General features: G+C 38.8%; 1 protein-coding gene across 5 annotated transcripts in view; it reads left to right on the top strand.

The window, feature by feature from the left end:
* The window catches only part of PPARG (peroxisome proliferator activated receptor gamma), a 146,669-nt gene that overhangs the window by 100,350 nt on the left and 27,164 nt on the right, over positions 1-19,155 (top strand). For 4 of the 5 annotated variants that reach the window (XM_024243965.3, XM_054550182.2, XM_024243964.3 and 1 more), the window contains 2 exon segments: positions 4,366-4,504; positions 17,818-18,017. In XM_024243965.3, coding sequence (XP_024099733.1) covers positions 4,366-4,504; positions 17,818-18,017 — 339 coding nt within the window. 5 annotated transcript variants of the gene reach the window in all.

Here is a 19,155-nt window from a genome sequence, read left to right as displayed (position 1 = left end):
TGATACAGACTCCCTGCTCTTCCCCTACCTGGGGAAAGCAGAAATTGGGACTGCCTGATACAGAATATAAAACAGCTATTATGAATTATTTAAAGGAAGAGGGCATAGGCTTGCAACAATAAACTATTAGGAATAACCAGGATGATTTGAAAACAAAGAGAAAAAAAGGTGAAGCTTCTAAAAGTTAAAAGTATAATTATTGAAATAAAAATTCAGTGGAAGGGTTAGATAGCTTACTGGATACAGCAGAAGAAAAACCTGAAACTGAAAGAGATATGCAAAGAAATTACCAGAATGAAACCAACAGTGTCTTAAAGAATATGCCCTATCCAGGATCTGCTGGAATTTGAAGCTCTTAGTTCTTGAAGGATTCATAGGATCTTTGAATATTAAAGAGGTATGTCTTCTTCACTGATCAATGGAAGAGTAAAGTGCAGAACTGTTCTCACTAATGAACTTTAGTGAGAAATGTTTGTTTTTACTTTTGCCAGTGTAATTATATATTTTCATGTTATTTTGCTTCTGTTCTGATTTTTACTTTGGCAATCAATATTAGTGAGTAAGTAGTGAGAAGAAGTTGGAAAATAAAAAAGAGGCATTCAGAAATGTGAAGGCTAGAATAAGAAAGTCTAGTACTTGTCTAACTGGAGTCCAGTACTGATGAACATCTGAAGCTGTAATGCAGAAACAACATATCCAAGAAGATAAGTGAAAAGAAATTCATGCCCAAACACACTGCAGTTAAACTGCTGAATACTAAAGACAAATAGAGAGTATAAAAGCAACCAAAGAGAAAAGGTAGATCACCTTAGAAGTAAATTGACAAGAGACTTCTCAACAGCAAAATGAAAGCAGAAGGATAATGGAATTCAAAGTGTTAAGAGAAAATAACTGAGTACTCAGTAATCTCTCAAGAATGAGAGTGAGCCAGGCATAGTGGCACACGTCTGTAATCTCAGGCCTTTGGGAGGCCAAGGTGGGTGGATCACTTGAGGCCAGGAGTTCAAGACCAGCCTGGCCAACTTGGTGAAACCCCATCTCTACCAAAAATACAAAAAAAAAAAAAAAAAAAAATTAGCCAGGTATGGTGGTGCATGCCTATAATCCCAGCTACCCAGAAGGCTGAAGCTCAAGAATCGCTTGAACCTGGGAGGTGGAGGTTGCAGTGAGCCGAGATAGCAGCACGGCACTCCAGCCTGAGCAAGAGAGCGAGACTCTGTCTCAAAACAAAAAACAAAACAAAACAAAAAGAGTGAAATGAAATATCTATTGGTTGAAAAAACAAAAATACTGAAAAAGTACATTTCAAGGATAGTAAGCCAAACAGAGAAGATATTTGAACATCTGTAACAGACAACAGATTAATATCTAGCATATTTTTTTAAAAAGTCTAAAATTCAATTTTAAGGAAAAGACAGAAACTGGGAAGTGAAAAGCCAGGGACATACAAATCAAGATTTAAATTCAATTTTATACATTTCAGATTGTCAAAATTAAGAAGTCTGACAGCACCAAATGTGGAAGAGACTACAATTTTCATAAAGCGCTTATGGGGAGTGTAAATTGATAGCCACTTTGGAAAACAATTTGGCATTATCTTGTAAAATTTTAATATTCACACATTGTACAACCCAGAAATGCCACTTAAAAATATTTACAGGAATATTTAGAGAAACTCTTCTCATAATAGCAAAAAATTGACATTTCAAACATCCATCTGCATACAAATAGGTTAATAAATTATAGTATAGTCATACAATGGAATACTATATAATTATGAAAATGAGTAAATCATAGTCTTTCACTTGAGAACTTAAATGTTAGAAACCTCATACCAAATTTTAATGGTGTCCCAGAAAACTGCATATAGTATAATACCACTTAATGAAGCCTCAAAACAAGCAAAATTAAATAGTATATTATTTTGTTTTACATAGTAGGTGATAAAGCTGTATTTTCTTTTTTTTATTTTTTTTAATTTTTGTAATTTTATTTTATTTTATTTTATTTTAATTTTTTTATTTTATTATTATTATACTTTAAGTTTTAGGGTACATGTGCACAATGTGCAGGTTAGTTACATATGTATATATGTGCCATGCTGGTGTGCTGCACCCGTTAACTCATCATTTAGCATTAAGTATACCTCCTAAAGCTATCCCTCCCCCCTCCCCCCACCCCACAACAGTCCCCAGAGTGTGATGTTCCCCTTCCTGTGTCCATGTGTTCTCATTGTTCAGTTCCCACCTATGAGTGAGAATATGCAGTGTTTGGTTTTTTGTCCTTGCGATAGTTTACTGAGAATGATGATTTCCAATTTCATCCATGTCCCTACAAAGGACATGAACTCATCATTTTTTATGGCTGCATAGTATTCCATGGTATATATGTATTTTCTTCCTTTTTTTTTTTTTGAGACAGTGTCTCACTCTGTCACCCAGACTGGAGTGCAGTGGTGCAATCATAGCTTGGCTTACTGCAGTTTTACCTCCTGGGCTCAGGTGATCCTTCCATCTCAGCCGCCAGAGTAGTAGCTGTGACTACAGGCACATGCCACCACACCTGCCTAAATTTTTTGTATTTTTTTATAGAGACAGGGTTTCACCTTGTTGCCCAGGCTAGTCTCGAACTCCTGGACTCAAGCAATCAACCCGCCTCAGTCTGTCAAAGTGTTGGGATTACAGATGTGAGCCACCAAACCCAGCCTATATTTTCTTAAAGATCAAGGAAATGACAAACCCAAAATTGAGAATAATGATTACTTTGTCAAGCCTATTGCCTTTGTAATATCTCAGTCACAATTGGGAATCACAAACTACCAGAGATGGAAGTGCTTTCTCATTTTATAGTTGAAAAAGGTGAGGCCCAGAAAGGAAGTTACGTGACATCTGTATTAATTCCACAAATTTTAATTTAGCACTATCATAGGCATTTGGATTCCATCCAGGGGTATAAGAGACTATTCCTGCCCCTGAGGAGCTTATAATTTTAATTGAACAGTGAGGGAGGGGCAGAAAATAAACACTAAAACAATAATAAGTAAATTCTGTGGTGTGTTAGAAAGTCATAAGTGCTATTGGAAAGAAGAAAAACTGGAGCAGAGTAAAGAGGATCAAGAGTTCCAGAAGAGAGGTGGGGCAGGGACAGACCACAGTATTAAATAGGTTGGCTTAGCCCCATTGAGAAGGTGAGACACAAAACTTGAAGGCGATGAAGGAAATAGGCAAGTGTGTATTTAGAGAAAGCTTTCTCCTTGAGGAAAGAAAGAAGTCAAGAGTGATTTCAAGGATTTCGGCTTGAGAAACTGGGAGGATGGCGTTGCATCTGCTGAGATGGAGAAAGCCGCAAGTGAAGTGAGTTTGTAGTGGAGGGTCAGGACTTCAATTTGGACAGGCTGGCTTAGAGATGGCTATTAATTATTTAAATGAAGCTGTCAAGATATCAGAACATACTCATCCAGAGTTCGAAATGGACGTTTGGAGAAAGTCAAAATGGATGTCAATGTCCAAAACAATACTAATGCAGTGCTTTTTGCACCAAACAGGGCCAGATACATTTGAAAGAATTAGCAGTTAAGTTTTATGAAGATGAACACAATAGAAATGAATAGGAATATGATGAACCCAAAAAATGGAGTCAGAAAACACGTCCAATTCGATTTTTTTCAGCTCTTTCCAAAGATGTAAATATAGCAGAATATTCAGTTGGCCTCAAATTGACGTATTTGCCACTTTGAGATAGCAGTCGATTTTGTGAGGATTTATCTGATTACTTCTCATGTTATTCCCATAGTCTCTTTCTGTCTGTAAGCCACAACAATGATGGGGCACACTTTCAACAACATAAATAAGCGAAACAAATTCTGCAGGAAATTATGCAACATAGAGTATTCCAAAAAAATTATCCACATGTGGATTTTTATTGGCCCTGATCATGTTTTAGAATGAAATGATTATAACTTTGCCAGGCTGCTTAGCACAATTACAAAGGCTGGAGCATCCTGCGGGAATGATTTGCAGAGAGACTTAACTGATTACACGGTGTTTTATTTGCATTACATTAAATCCAGAGCACTTCTTAGAGCATGCTGAAAACCAAATGTAGAGCCAAGATCCAATGAAAGCCGCAGCTGGATGTGGTGTCTAAGAGCTAAAAAAGGGACCTGGAGATCCTCTAGTTCTTTATTTTATAGAAAAGAACATTTAGTTCCAGAGAGGTTAAGTGACTTGTCTAAAGTCACCAGTGACAGAATCATGTCAAGAACCTGCCTTTTCTGATTCCCAGGCCAGTATACCTTTCGCTGTAGGTTGCTGCTTCCATGTGTCATAAAGACTTAAAATTTGCTTCTTTTTTATCCCTTTGCAGGGTTTCTTCCGGAGAACAATCAGATTGAAGCTTATCTATGACAGATGTGATCTTAACTGTCGGATCCACAAAAAAAGTAGAAATAAATGTCAGTACTGTCGGTTTCAGAAATGCCTTGCAGTGGGGATGTCTCATAATGGTAAGTAAACAGTCATCACCATATACTTTATTATTCTCATTATAGCTGCCAGACCAGTGGACACTAAAGCCATTGCCAAAAATGTGTACAGTTTTTCCACCAAATGCCAGAATTTAGAATATTGCATGCCGATAAAACATTTCTCATTTAATCAGTGTTTTTAAAGTTTTATTATAGAACCTTTCTCTCTGTGGTTGGGCATCTGCCATGAGGAGAGAAGAGACTTGAAAAATCTGGGGGATGATGGGAAAAACTTTCGTGTTAGAACAGATATAATGATCATCATGATTAATTTTTATATTGCTTCATGCATTAAAAACAGAATTAAAATTTACTTTTGTGTATCAGTAGTGTCTTTCTACTTTAAATGTAAAAAAATCCTGAAGATGTCTGGGTCTGAAACTTTAAATGGCATATGAGAATTTAGACTCATTTAATTTTTTTTTTTTGCTGTTTATTATGTAAAGATGAATATTCCTTTCCTTCACTTCGAGGAACGTCCATGAGTTGTGGAAAGGGTAAAACAAATTATTTTTATAGTTCTGCAAAACTTCAAAGCCATAGAAACATAAGAGAATAAAACTTTCTACTTTTGAAACCTGTGTCTAAAGTCAAGCTTATGACTTTGGGTGTCAGCTTAAGGGAAATGATGTAGAAGACCTGAGAAAAGACCCATGTTTTCATGATCTGTGGAACTAACTCAGTAAGGTCCTGGAAGACAAACATGTTTGAAAAAATAATTCTTGGTCACTATTTGGTTCTGATTGGTTGCCTGGCTGACAAAATAAATTTTAGGTGTAACTTGATAGTATTATATGTGTCTAGTATTAATCAGTTCTTTTCAATGCACTCAAGAAAAAAAAAATGCCAACATGATCAAATTAAATTTGAAGTTTCATTTCTTCACCTATCCTAGTTTTTCTTTCCTTTGTTTTCATCTGTCTCAAAACTGATCTAGTAAGAAGGCAGTCTTCATCTATATGTACTCTAAAGCATCTGAGAAAATTAAATTTTTGCTCTATCACGCAGATACTTGGTTTTCACAGTGGAAACCATCAAGATATTTGAGAGTCACTCATTGATTAATAACCTACCCTTTAAAAATAGTTCACAAAATTCTATCCGTATGATTACTATGGGTCAGTTCCTCTAAAGGCAAGAATGTATTTTGAATAGAGCTATCAGCAGTACTGAACAGGATGGAAATTTGGTCCAACTTTCCTCAACAATTGACTACATCTGCTGTATACAACTGTAGTCATGGATTGCAAAATAATTTGCTGGTTCAGTTCCATCAGTTTCCTTTTTATTTCAGACCTCATAAAACATAAGGGCAAGCTTCCAAGTCAAGGGTTGTATTTTAGGTGATGCAATCAAGTTGCAATAAACTTATTTCATCTTTATGAAGAAATTATTGACTTTGAGGTCATTATCACTGAGACAGCCTAGGAAAGCATGCCAGTTCCACTTTTAACACTATTTTTTGCCTATTAAAAAATTATCACTTCACACATTCATGTAAAATATAATTCCTGTTACTTACAGGCAGTGCATACATTGATGTAAAATATATTTCCTGTGGCTTTCAGGCATTGCATACATTTACTTAAAATCAATCTCCAACTGCTTATTGTTTATAGGCAAATATTATTTAAACCTCAACCTATGTAGTATGGATGGTATAATTTTCTCCTCCCATAAAAGTCAAAGAAAGTTATCATAAACTTAATAGGTCATATTTTGACTTCATATGACAATTTATTTTATTTCTAGAGAGGGTCAATCTTGATAGGGAGAATTTGTTCAGTTCTAGCAAAAGCAAGAAAATATAGGAATTAAGTGTCATGACATCAGAGACTTAGGCAGTTGTTCAACGCTTAAAAAATTGCAAACATAGCTAAGAAAACCTCAGAGGTTTTTATGGGAGTTTGTTTGCTGCACAGAAAATAAACATCAGACTAACAACAAGGTTTTGATTAGTTTTGCCTGTTAGCTGCATGAAGAAAACATTTCTAAATACAAAGTTTTCTAGGAAGTTGAGTCACTATTTAAAATCCATTGTTTTGATCAATATGAAGCCAACAGGGTTTTCATTCATATAGAATGCCTTTTTATCAAAAGAGGCTCTGAGTGTTATACCAAAATCAGCACCTAGCTGTTTTCGGTATGTGCAAGAAAACATGAACGTCCCCCAAAGCAAATGTACTCCATTCTGTGTTAACCTTATTTCTGCTGTCTGGTCTCTGATTAGTTTGGTTGATGAATGTAGCTTCCCCTTTGACCATGCACTCACAGCTTTGAAGGAGGCTTCTGAAGGAACTGGTAGGGAACCCTAGGGGCTCTTGCTAATGTTGTTGGATAGTCACTGAAATCAGTGATCACCATGTCCTTTCACTTTGAAAATTCTATGATTCTGTATAATCAAACAGCCTAACTCACTGGATTTTTCACTTTTCAACCAGCTATTCTGTGTCTTACAGTGCTCCGGTCTTCACAAATATGTAGGCACCTGGCATGTCAGTTGCCTGAATTTGAAAGTTTTCACCTATATGTTTTGGTATGATAAAAATAAAAATATAATTTATATATCTGAATCAGGTCTATATGTTATGATCAATTGCTCAGCAATTTTGGGCAGTTGGTTTGATGGTTATGTAGTGATGTAGCCTAAGAGCAGAAATCCAGAGCCTCTGGGCTAGAGAAAGTACAAATGGCATCCTAGGCTATGTAGGGTTACAGCTCTTCAGAAGGAACTTTCATTTTCATTGTGACACATCGCCTACATGTTGTAGAAGAACATAGTTTCAGAATTCTTCCAGTTAGAAACATAGTTTCTCAAATATTCACTTTCAGCATTGGGTAGAAAAAGTACCCAGGTGATGGACTGATTGATATGCTTCAGAAATATGTTTTTTCCTGCAAGTAATGAAAATAAACACACGTTCTTAATTATTTTGGTCATTTAACAACCCATCATTTCTAGACCATGGGTTAATTCCACCGATTGCTCAGAAGCCTTCCTGAGTCATCTCAAGCACAATCAATTCACTACTGTGTCTAGACACTGCCCTTAGAGGAAAGCTCAAAATGAAAATGAAGCAGAAATACAGACCCGCTTCCTAGGCCACTCAGCGGTGCATGTAACTTACCAAGTGATCATTGCATCAACTACTCTTTGTTAGTGAAGCTGGTGTCTGCAGAATCTTGATAAAAAGACTCATGGATAATGTTGCTTCTTTAGTCAGATGGGCTCTTGCATGCATTTTTATAGATTTTCAAAGTAGTCATTTTTGTTTTAAACTCCTGCTGCCAAGTCCTTTATAGTAATCACATTTTAAAAATATGTCTTCTTTATTTTTTATTATTATTATTATTATTATTTTTTTTGAGATGGAGTCTCGCTCTGTCACCCAGTCTGGAGTACAATGGTACGATCTTGGCTCACTGCAACCTCCACCTCCCGGGTTCAAGCAGTTCTCCTGCCTCAGCCTCCTGAGTAGCTGGGATTACAGGTGCCTGCAACCACACCCAGCTAATTTTTGTATTTTTAGTAAAGACGGGGTTTCACCATGTTGGCCAGGATGGTCTCGAACTCCTGACCTCAGGTGATCCGCCCACCTCAGCCTCCCAAAGTGCTAGGATTACAGGCGTGAGCCACCGTGCTGGCCTTGTCCTCTTTATTTTTAATAAAATTATTTAGTCATTAAGAATTTTGGCTAGTGGGCCGGGCACGGTGGCTCATGCCTGTAATCCCAGCACTTTGGGAGGCCGAGGTCAGAGGACCACTTGAGCTGAGGAGTTCGAGACCAGCCTGGGAAACATGGCAAGACTCCATCTCTACTAAAACTACAAAAAAATTAGTCGGGTGTGATGGCTTGCACCTGTGGTTTCAGCTACTCGGGAGTCTGGAGTGGGAAGATTGCTTTAGCACAGGGGGTGGAAGTTGCAGTGAGCCATGATCGCACCACTGCACTCCAGCCCGGGTAACAGAGCAAGACCCTGTCTCAAAAAAAAAAAAAAAAAAAAAGAATTTTGACTAGTGAATAATTCATATTCAGAGCTCTTTTTAATGTATGAACTAAATAATAAAATAGTAAGTTTAAGGCTAAGTGCAGTTTTTATTTTTAAAATTGTATGTATTTATTATTACTATTTTTAGAGATGGAGTCTCCCTGTGTTGCTTAGGCTGGGCTCACCTCAGCATCTGGAGTTGCTGAAACTACAGGCATGTGCCACTGCACCTGACCTATTTAAGAAAATAATCTAGAGAAAAGTTGACATGTTATTTATGAATCATTCAGTTAGGTTTTCTCTATAACATTGAGATTTGGTTAAAAATATGTTTTTCATAAATTTAAAAACTATTGAAATCTTAGCTTTGCTGACTAGGGTGTCTTATATAAATGAGAGAGAGTTTTTAATATTTAAAAAAAAAACTGACAACTTTCGAAATAGTTTCTCATTGGCTTCATAAAAATCCAGAAAAAAGATTTCACAAATTTTTGCGACACTCAACATTTTTAAGGTAGTTCTCTCAGTGCCTTGCAAACAGCAGCTCTAGTGTATATTGAGAAAAGGAGATATACCTAATGCTAGATGACGAGTTGGTGGGTGCAGCGCACCAGCATGGCACATGTATACATATGTAACTTACCTGCACATTGCGCACATGTACCATAAAACCTAAAGTATAATAATAATAATAATAATAATAATAAAAGAAAAAAAAAGAAAAGGAGAAATTCTGAATGGCAAATAATATATTTCAACTTTAACCTATTCCTTTTTATTATTATTATTATTATTATTTTTTTTTTTTTGAAACAGAGTCTCGCTCTGTTGCCCAGGCTGGAGTGCAGTGGCACGATCTAGGCTCACTGCAAGCTCCACCTCCTGGGTTCACACCATTCTCCTGCCTCAGCCTCCTGAGTAGCTGGGACTACAGGCGCCCACCACCACACCCGGCTAATTTTTTGTATTTTTAGTAGAAACGGGGTTTCACTGTGTTAGCCAGGATGGTCTCGATCTCCTGACCTCATGATCTGCCCACCTCAGCCTCTCAAAGTGCTGGGATTACAGACGTGAACCACCACGCCCGGCTAACCTATTCCTATTTTCTTTAGTCTTCTTGGTTGTGTAAAGAAAAATTACCCAAATCTTAACTTTCAGAAAAGGTAACAAAGTCCTAATGCATGTGGCAGTACATGTTTGCTCCAGCTGCCCTGTCCCTCTACCCCGCGTGGACTCCAGAACCGCGCATGTTGGAGCCCACCTCCTTTCCCCACCCCTGCCCGCTTTCCACTCACACTTCAGGCGTTTAAACCCTGCATTTTGCTGTTCCTGGAAAATGGCTTATTCTTGGATACCTCTGGGCCTCTGTTGATGTGTCTGTCTGTTCCCTGTGGAAATTCTGACATTCAAGGCTGACATTCAAGGCTGCATTCAAATGCCTTCCTTCCCATGAGACTTTTCTGATTACCTGCTCTTCCTTTTCTATGTGTTTCATACCTTCCTGTGATATCACATTCTGCCTTAAAAAGCAAGAGAGTGATCAGATACATATTACCAAAAAAAACAAAACTACTGTTAGCAGTAAAAATGATAGAGAAAAGACTGGAACTGGGAAATCCATCTGAAGACCAATGCAGTATTAGGAAATAAGACATTGAGAAGGGTGAGAAGAAAGGAAATTGAGAGAAATATCAGAGCAGTGACCAATGAATAAAAGCTCCTGAAGGGAGAGATGTTGTCAAAGATAATTTAGGGTATCTAATTTGGGTGATAGAATGAATTAACCAAGAAAGGAACACAGGAATATGAGCCAGTTTGTAGGAGAAAATTTTAAATTCAGTTTTATATTGTGTTAGAGATGCCTATGGAGTATCCAGCAACTACGTATAGAGGAATATAGGAAGATGTGAAAAATAAGGCTCCAAATTTCAGTAAAGAGAGAGCAGGAATCATCAGCACCCATTGTAGGTTAGAGAGGTCATACTAGGGACCACAGTATGACTAGGGACAAGCTAAGGGAGAGGCACCATCAGAGAGCTCTGGAGAGCAGCTGGCAGAATGTTACGGGACAGAGAACAGCAGGAACCAGAACAAGAAATTTTAGAAATAAGAGGGTGGAGATGGTCGCCAGAGTTAAAGGCTGGGAGAATACTGAAGAGCCCTAGTCTATTGAGAACTTAGAAGAGGCCGTTAGTTCTGGCCGAGAGAAAAGCATTCAGGATTTTTACAAAGTTTTGGTAAATCCCAGTGAGCCCAAAGCTAGACTGCAGTAGATCGAGAAGTGAATAGAAAGTGACAAACACAGATGGAGTGAAAACAACTCTTTCAGTAAGTTCAGTGGTGGAGGAAAGATAGCTTAAAGAGGAGGTAATAGTAGAGTCAGAACCTTCAACCTGGGCAGAAAGGCCAGAGCCAGTACAGAGAGGTACACTAGAGAAAGACTCATCTGTGTAATATATCCAGTCTCCCCTACCAGACATGTCCTTTCCATCCTTTCACCCAGCCCCATCTGTGTAGCACAGTGTTGCATCAACCAAGTGTTCAGTGAATGAATTAAAGGTTGTCAGGAAGACTTCAGGGAATCAGAGATTGAGTTAGAAGGTGAGCTGGTGGTGTTTTGCTCATCTTCATTTTTGAAAGAAACCTAAGAAAATGTTTAAATGTCCTCTACAAATAGTGTGAAAAATGGTACCTCTGCATAAAAATAATTTAATATTAGTGCTAAAGTTGCTCCTTGTTTTACTTCAGAGGAACTACAAAAGGATAGTTATTAGATTGCCAAATCCTGCAGAACCTCCAGCAGGCACAAATTGTTTTTTTTCCCTCAAGAAAGAGAAGTGAGCCAAGCGTGGTGGTGCATGCCTGTGGTCCCAGCTACTCAGGAGGCTGAGGTGGGAGCATCCCTTGAACCCAGGTGTTCCAGGCTGCAGTGAGCCAAGATCACACTACTGTGCTTCAGCCTGGGCAAGAGAATGAGACCGTGTCTCTTTAGAAAAAAAGAAAAAGAAAAAAGAAAGAAAAGAAAAAGAAAGGATGGAAGGGAGGAAGGAAGGAAGGGAGGGAGGGAAAAAGGAAAAAAAGAAAAAGGAAGGGAGGGAAAGAAGGAAGGAAATAAAGAGAGGTGAGCCAGGTGTAGTGGCTCGTACCTGCAATTCCAGCACTTTGGGAGACTGAGGCAGGAGGATCACTTGGGCCAGGAGTTTTGGTGAGATCCCATCTCTACAAAAAAAAAAAAAAAAAAAAAAAAAATTAGCTGGGCATGGTCATGTGTGCCTGTGGGCCCAGCCACTTGGGAGGCTGAGGCAGAATGATTGCTTGAGCCCAGAAGGTTGCAGTGAGCTATGATCATGCCACTACACTCCCACCTGGGTGATCGAGAAAGATTCTGTATCTAAAAAAAAAAAATTTTAAAGAGAGATGGGAAAACAACTTATTGGCAACAGCACGTGTTCTTGTTTGTATGCAACAAACATATAAAAAGTAGAAAAATTGACCATAAGACATAGCCTTACTAATTTTCAAAAACCTGATAATGATTGCAAATTCATCCCTTAGATGTGGAAAGACAAAAATAAGACTTGTCTTATTTCATTCTGTTATTTTCTATTGATTTATTATTTTGAAAACCTGCTTTAATTAACCTTGGTAATTAAGTAGCATTTGTCTTTAATGCTCCTACAATTAGGTAGATGTTTTAAAAACATGCCGATTAATTGTTTCTTAGCATTATACCCAGATCCAAAAAGCAGGACATCTAACTATTCCATGTGCTTGGTGTTTGTGTGTTCAGCAATATCAGTACTAAATACACAATACAGAATCTATCACATGCTAGTAGTAGCTACATTCAGCTCAATAGAAGTGTGTTATATAAAGGAATGCTAATATGCTTTCCCAGAAGTTAATGAGTCTCTGTCAAACCCAGTCTTCCTGAAGGGAGCCTACCAGTTCTGATATTGATAATTTTTTTTACCAAGATACCAGATTTCTCTGTAGGTGATGAATTATTCCAAATAGGAAACCGTGTGCCAGTGTTCTGGAAGTTGCTCTGTGTGACAGGTGCCGGATCTGTAGAACAGACAGAATGTATTTTTTTCGAGCCTCAAAAACTAGACAAATACTGCTTTTAAAAAGAGAGCAGAGCATGTTCTTGAGTACTATGTAGACATTTGTAGAACTTCAGAGCTAAATTTAGAGCTAAAGGAAGGAAACTTTAGAATCTTCTTTTCTAAGTTCCTCATTCAGTAAATAAATCAGTTGAAGACCAGAGAAGTTCAGTAATTTTCTTAAAGCCACATAGCTAGTTTGTCACTGAGCTGAAACTAGAAATTAAACTTCCTGACTGCATTCAGTGCAGTATTCATTCCCTTGCTTTCCAGAGAGGCCAAAAGTTCTTGCTCAGTGACTCACAGTAAGACATGAAGCATTTCCCTTTTAAGATTAATCAGCAGTGGTAGAAGATTTGGAAAAATACACTTGTATATGAATACACTCAGCCTTTATAGTTCTGACCCCCAATCCAGAATGTTCATCTTCTATTTCTAAGCTCTCACTTCAATCTTGCAGGAAACACCTCCCAACCTCCATTGCTTTCCTCCTCTTGGTTGTCAGATTCTCCACATAAAGGGTAGAACCTGAGGCTCAAGAATTACTTAACTAAAAAACACCATCTCACAAACAATTTAAAGATGGAAAGATAGAAATAGAGATAGGCAGACAGATAGACACATAGATTAGGTTTTCAGATTCTGTTCTTTCTCTGTGGGATAGGTCAGCGTGCCATGACTACTAGCCTGGTCTGGAACCCACAGCAGCCATAGTTACCAAGACCACAGCAATAAAAGCTGTGTTTGTTAAGCATTGCCATGTGCCTAGCACTGTGTTAAACACTTCTTGTGCCTCCTCTTACCACCTCACATGAGGTAGATAGGTACGATTATGTGGGACTCAAAAGCAACGAAATAATAGAACTGGCTTTTTCCCCCTTAAAAAAGATATGCGTGCCTCAGCTGAAAGACAACAACAACAAAAAAAAAAAGTAGGCAAATAAAAATGCTTGTTTTCTGTACAATTTCAGATTTGTGTGTGTTTTATGTGAATTTAGTCTCACCAAATGGGATCGATTTTTCATTCCTTTTATGAACCTCTGGTGTATAAAAATGCTAGAATCACCTATGTAATTGGTTGCACTGGTAGTTAAATGGAACCTAATTTGTAGCATGGGCATTTAACAATACAGATAATTTATTCATTAGAGTTAGCCTTTGGGGGGAACTTCAACTTATAAAAATACATTTTAGTGAGATTATAGCAGAGGGATCTCATTTTTAATATGTCCTAATTCTAAAATGGTTTTTAGGGGTATTTTTTGGTTATATTTGTTAGATGATAGAAAAGCAAGACTAGTAAATGTAGTAAGTGGCTATCTTTGGCTGTTTGTCCATTTAAATTAACTTTTTTGATTACCCGTTAGGAAAAAATTGCTTTTCTAGGTGTGTAAAGTTTTGCATATGTTTATAGCCTCTTACCTATAAAAACTGAATCAGAGCTTAGAACCATGCCTGGCACACAGTAGTCATTCAATAATTATTCCTTGAATAAAGAGACAGTATTGTGTGGTCTGTGAAATAACAGAAGTTCAGGAGCAGCAGATAGTTGGTGATTTCTAGTCACCTCTATTTTGTTATAGGATGACTGATTTTCTCTGAGTTTTACACCAAAATTCCTTCTTCTTTTAATACGCCTTCTTACTTAGTGCTTTTCTCATGATCATTTTCCCAAACTTACTAATGGACATAGTGTCTCATTTTCTGTCTGTTTTTAAACCTGATATTTTGGAGCTTAATCCATCAAACATTTATTGTTAATCTACTATGTGTATTTTGTTACACCTATGAGCAAAGATGAGAAAACCTGTTACTCATATAATTTATATTTGAGTAGAATAACTGATATAAACCAACGTTGTAGTATAGTAACAGTTTAATACATGAGCTAATGTATGCATACAACAGGAGCCCAGCATTTAGGAAGTTTTTTATAAACTGTCCCAAACCCCAGGTTTTTTATATACTCCTAATTCAGTGGATGGATGGCCCATCAAAATCTCCCGTGGAAGACATATAATGTCAGAAGTTACTGAGTGACTCTGATATGCTCTGCCTCCCCTACCCTCCCCACTCCTCAGTTGGGAACTACTGGTGAACAAGAAATGAACGTAGTACAGCCATCCCTCCTTACTCCCTGGGATTGGCTCCAGGACCCATTCAGATACCAAAATTCCTAAATGTGCAAGTCTCTGATATAAAATGGCATAGTATTTGCATGTAACCTACACATACCTTCCTGTATACTTTAGATCATCTCTAGATGACTTATAATATCTAATACAGTATAAATACTGTATAAATAGTTCTTATGGCCAGGTGTCATGGCTCATGCCTGTAATCCCATCTCTTTGGGAGGTGGAGGCAGGAGGATCCCTTGAGCCCCAGGAGTTCGAGACCAGCCTGGGCAACATGGTGAAACCCTGTCTCTACAAAAAAATTAAAAATTAGCCAGGCATGGTGGCACACACCTGTAGTCCTAGCTACTCAGGAGGCTGAGGTGGGAGAATCGATTGAGCCCAGGAGGTCGAGGCTGCAGTGAGCCATGATTGTGCCACTGCACTCCAGCCTGGGTGACAGAACGAGACCCTGTCTCGAAAAAAAAAAAAAGAAAAAAAAAGTTGTTATACGTATTTTTTCATTTGTCTTATTTTTTATCATTGTTTTATTTATTTATTTTAGAGACAGAGTCTTGCTGTCACCCAGGCTAAAGTGTAGTGGCTCTATCACGACTCACTGCAGCCTCAAACTCCTGGGCTCAAGGGATCCTCCCACCTCAGCCTCCTGAGTAGCTGGGATTAGAGGTGCACGCCACCACGCCCAACTGATTATTTTTATTTTTATTTTTATTTTTGTACAGACAGGGTCTCTCTAGGTTGCCCAGGCTGCTCTCAAATTCCTGGCCTCAGGCAATCCTTTCACTTTGGCCTCCCAAAGTGCTGGGATTACAGGTGTGAGCCACCACACCCAGCCCATATTATTTTTTATTGGTTCTTTTTTGCAAATATTTTCAATCCACAGTTGGCTGAATCTGCAGATGTGGAACCTGCGGGTATGGAGGGCCAACTGCATAAGGAATTCTATCTGAGCAAGTGGTCAGGAGGTCACAGAGGATTTTGAAGGAATATGCTATCTGGGGTTTTCTTTCCATTGTATTTCAAAATACAGTAGACAAGGACTTAATATGTGCCAGAAATTGTACTAAGTGCTGAGGATACAATAATGAACAAGATTCCTGCCTTTGTGGAGATTAAATGGCAAGGGAGGAAAGAAAACATTATAGATTAATTCCTGTGATCAGTGCTGTGAGATGAGGTCATATCCTGAGGGACCCAGACAAGCCTAGCGCCAGGGGCTGGGGTCACCAGTAGATAAAAATATGAACAACCATACCCCAGCCCCATGGAGCAACACAGAAAGAAATGGGGAAGAGTGAGTAGCGAAACAGGATTTTTGACCAAAACCTCCTAGTTTAAAGGTTTCTATATGAAGAGGCCATGTACCAAGGATATATTCACTAAAAGTATCTAAATATAGGCTAATTCAATTTAAAGGAATCCCAACTGAGAGGTAAGATTTTCTTCCCCTCTAACTCCCAAGTCTGGTCTCTAAGGAGGCCCCTACAGAACAATAGTTGTATTAGTCAGCGATAAAATTTATTTAGGGTCAATGGAAATGAATTTATGAATTTGAGACTCAAGGGTACATGTCAATTTCTTCTTGGGAAAATCCAAGGTAATATTCACAGAGTACTCAGATGGGAAAGTTGTCATGTGCTGTCAAGTCTCATGGTAGAAATGCTACTCTTAGCATAATAACATATAAAATAACTATCTCTGGCTGGGCGCAGTGGCTCATGCCTGTAACCCCAACACTTTGGGAGGCTGAGTGAATCACTTGAGGTCAGGAGTTTGAGACCCGCCTGGACAACATGGTAAAACCCTGTCTCTACTAAAAATACAAAACTGAGCCAGGCATGGTGGCCCACCCCTTGTAATCCCAGCTACTCAGGAGGCTGAGGCAGGAGAATCGCTTGAACCCAGAAGGTGGAGGTTGCAGTGAGCTGGGATTGTGCCACTGCACTCCAGCCTGGGCGACAGAGCAAGACTCCATCTCAAAATATAAAATAAAATAAAATAAAAATCTCTTTGTTCTGGGATTCAGCAGAGACAGAGTCTTGCTAGAGACATAAACAAATATGACAGTCTCTGCGCTCGAGGAGCATATAGTCTAGTGAAGCCGATCACCATAAAAACGCATGGCTGTGATACCACATTGTGAGTGTAAGAACAGAGCTATGTATGCATGGGGAACAATGGACGTGATGACCAGGTACCCTTATTATGGGAAACATAGAACCCAAAGTGTGCTCCCAAAGGAACATGATTCAAAATAATATTTTGCTGAACATATTGGTAAGAAGGAAAGAAAACATATCTGAGTTGAAAAGTTACAGTTTATTTTTTCCCCAAACTAGCCCCCACTAACCCCTCTTACATTTTCCTCCTTGCTTTTCTTTCTTTCATTATCTTCTTTCACACTTCCTCACCCTACAGGCAGCCAGTTTGTCTTTCTGACAAACATCATTAAGTGATAACTGTGGAGAGTCGGGAGATAACTATGGCTTCTCTCCACTACGTGTAAAAGTGCTCTCTGGACTAGTAAGATGTGATAAAGCACCATCCATATTTCTTTTTAACAGAGACAAACAGATCTTACAAACTCCCTGAGAACAAAGCCTATGTCTGTACAACTTTGAATTCTGCACAGTTTCGTATTTTAATTCATGAAACGTGTTGATCCTTCTAGTGCCTGACCTTAGGTCAAGTGCTGGGGATACAAAGAAGGTGACCTTTGAATTGGGCCTTGAGGGATGAGTAGGAGTTGGTTCTCAATTATTTCACATTTAAATCGACATACTTCCCTCCCTTTGCTAAACTCTTGAATTCTTTCACTTTCTCAGCAGCATTATGCATTAACTTTTAAAAGTGAAAGTGAACAGTTTAATTTTTACTGATGGTCTGTGCTACTTTTGTGAAATAAAAACATGAGCAAAGTGGTAGACAGAAACCAGAACTCAAGAGCAGTGGAGGAGGAGGGCTTCTACCGTGTGGGAACGAGGGCTGGGAGAGCACAGTGTGTGTTCAGAGCAGTAGTAATCCAATGATTCATCCTGTCATTCCTCTTCCTCTATAGCCATCAGGTTTGGGCGGATGCCACAGGCTGAGAAGGAGAAGCTGTTGGCGGAGATCTCCAGTGATATCGACCAGCTGAACCCAGAGTCCGCTGACCTCCGGGCCCTGGCAAAACATTTGTATGACTCATACATAAAGTCCTTCCCGCTGACCAAAGCAAAGGCGAGGGCGATCTTGACAGGAAAGACAACAGACAAATCAGTTAGTTCTCTTCTGCTGTCTTCATTGGGGGAGGCGGGGAGTTGTTTTGGGTTTTTGTTTCTTTGAGTAAATGGTTTACTGCGCTACAAATGCACACGCAGAATATTGTTCAACTGTTGGCCGTTAACATATTGCAGGCTGAGTCTGAAACGCAGGAAGTGTTTTCAGATAGCATAAGTCAACATTATTTTGAAGAGGGAGAAAAGTCCATAAAGTCTTTGAGAATAGTGTAAGAATGTATTGGTCATCCTAACTTTAATGAATGAACTTAAGCCCCCTCAGCCTATCACCCTCTTTTAGGATCCATCTCCTTTCTCGGCATCAAAATAACTGGCCACAGCAATATTCATTCAAGCTTTACTCTGGGAAGAACCCGACCTAGGTTTAGAAAAGGTATTGAATCCCACTATTTCACCTTTCAGGAGAACTACCAGAGTTACCTCCTTTTTTTTTTTTTTTTTTTTTTTGAGATGTCGTCTTGCTTTGTCGCCCAGGCTGGAGTGCAGTGGCACAATCTCGGCTCACCGCAACCTCCGCCTCCCAGGTTAAAGCGATTATCATGCCTCAGCATCCCGAGTAGCTGGGATTACAGGCATGCACCACCATGCCCGGCTAATTTTTGTATTTTTGGTAGAGACAGGGTTTCACCATGTTGATCAGGCTGGTCTAGAGTTACCTCTTATGAAGTTCAACATGAGGCATAAAAATAGATTCTAGATATTATGTTACCTTTCTTTCCTTGTAGCATTCTTGATTATTCCGGGGCAACTAGAAGCTCTATCCTTTTATTACATATGTGAATTTTATCTTCTGCAAGGCTCTGAGCTGCCTGGACCACTCCAGTGGACTCTCCAACATCTGTTCACTCATTGAGCAGCACTGTTTAGAAAACCCAGAATGGGTTGTAATTGTTACTGAGTTAGGTTTTCCAAGCAGCAGAGCTCTTCCCTCACTGGAAACTGAGAAAACAACATGGAATTATAGAATAAAATTGTACCTGAATTCTAGTCCCAATTCTGCCATCAGCTTGGATGACCTGGATCATGTCTCTGTACCTCAGTTTTTTTTGTTGTTATTGTTTTGAGACAGAGTCTTGCTCTGTTGCCAGGCTGGAATGCAGTGGCGTGATCTCGGCTCA

This window comes from Pongo abelii, chromosome 2, assembly GCF_028885655.2.
Source record: "Pongo abelii isolate AG06213 chromosome 2, NHGRI_mPonAbe1-v2.0_pri, whole genome shotgun sequence".
NCBI classification, from domain to species: Eukaryota; Metazoa; Chordata; class Mammalia; order Primates; family Hominidae; genus Pongo; species Pongo abelii.
This window is presented reverse-complemented; position numbering and strand designations above follow the sequence as displayed.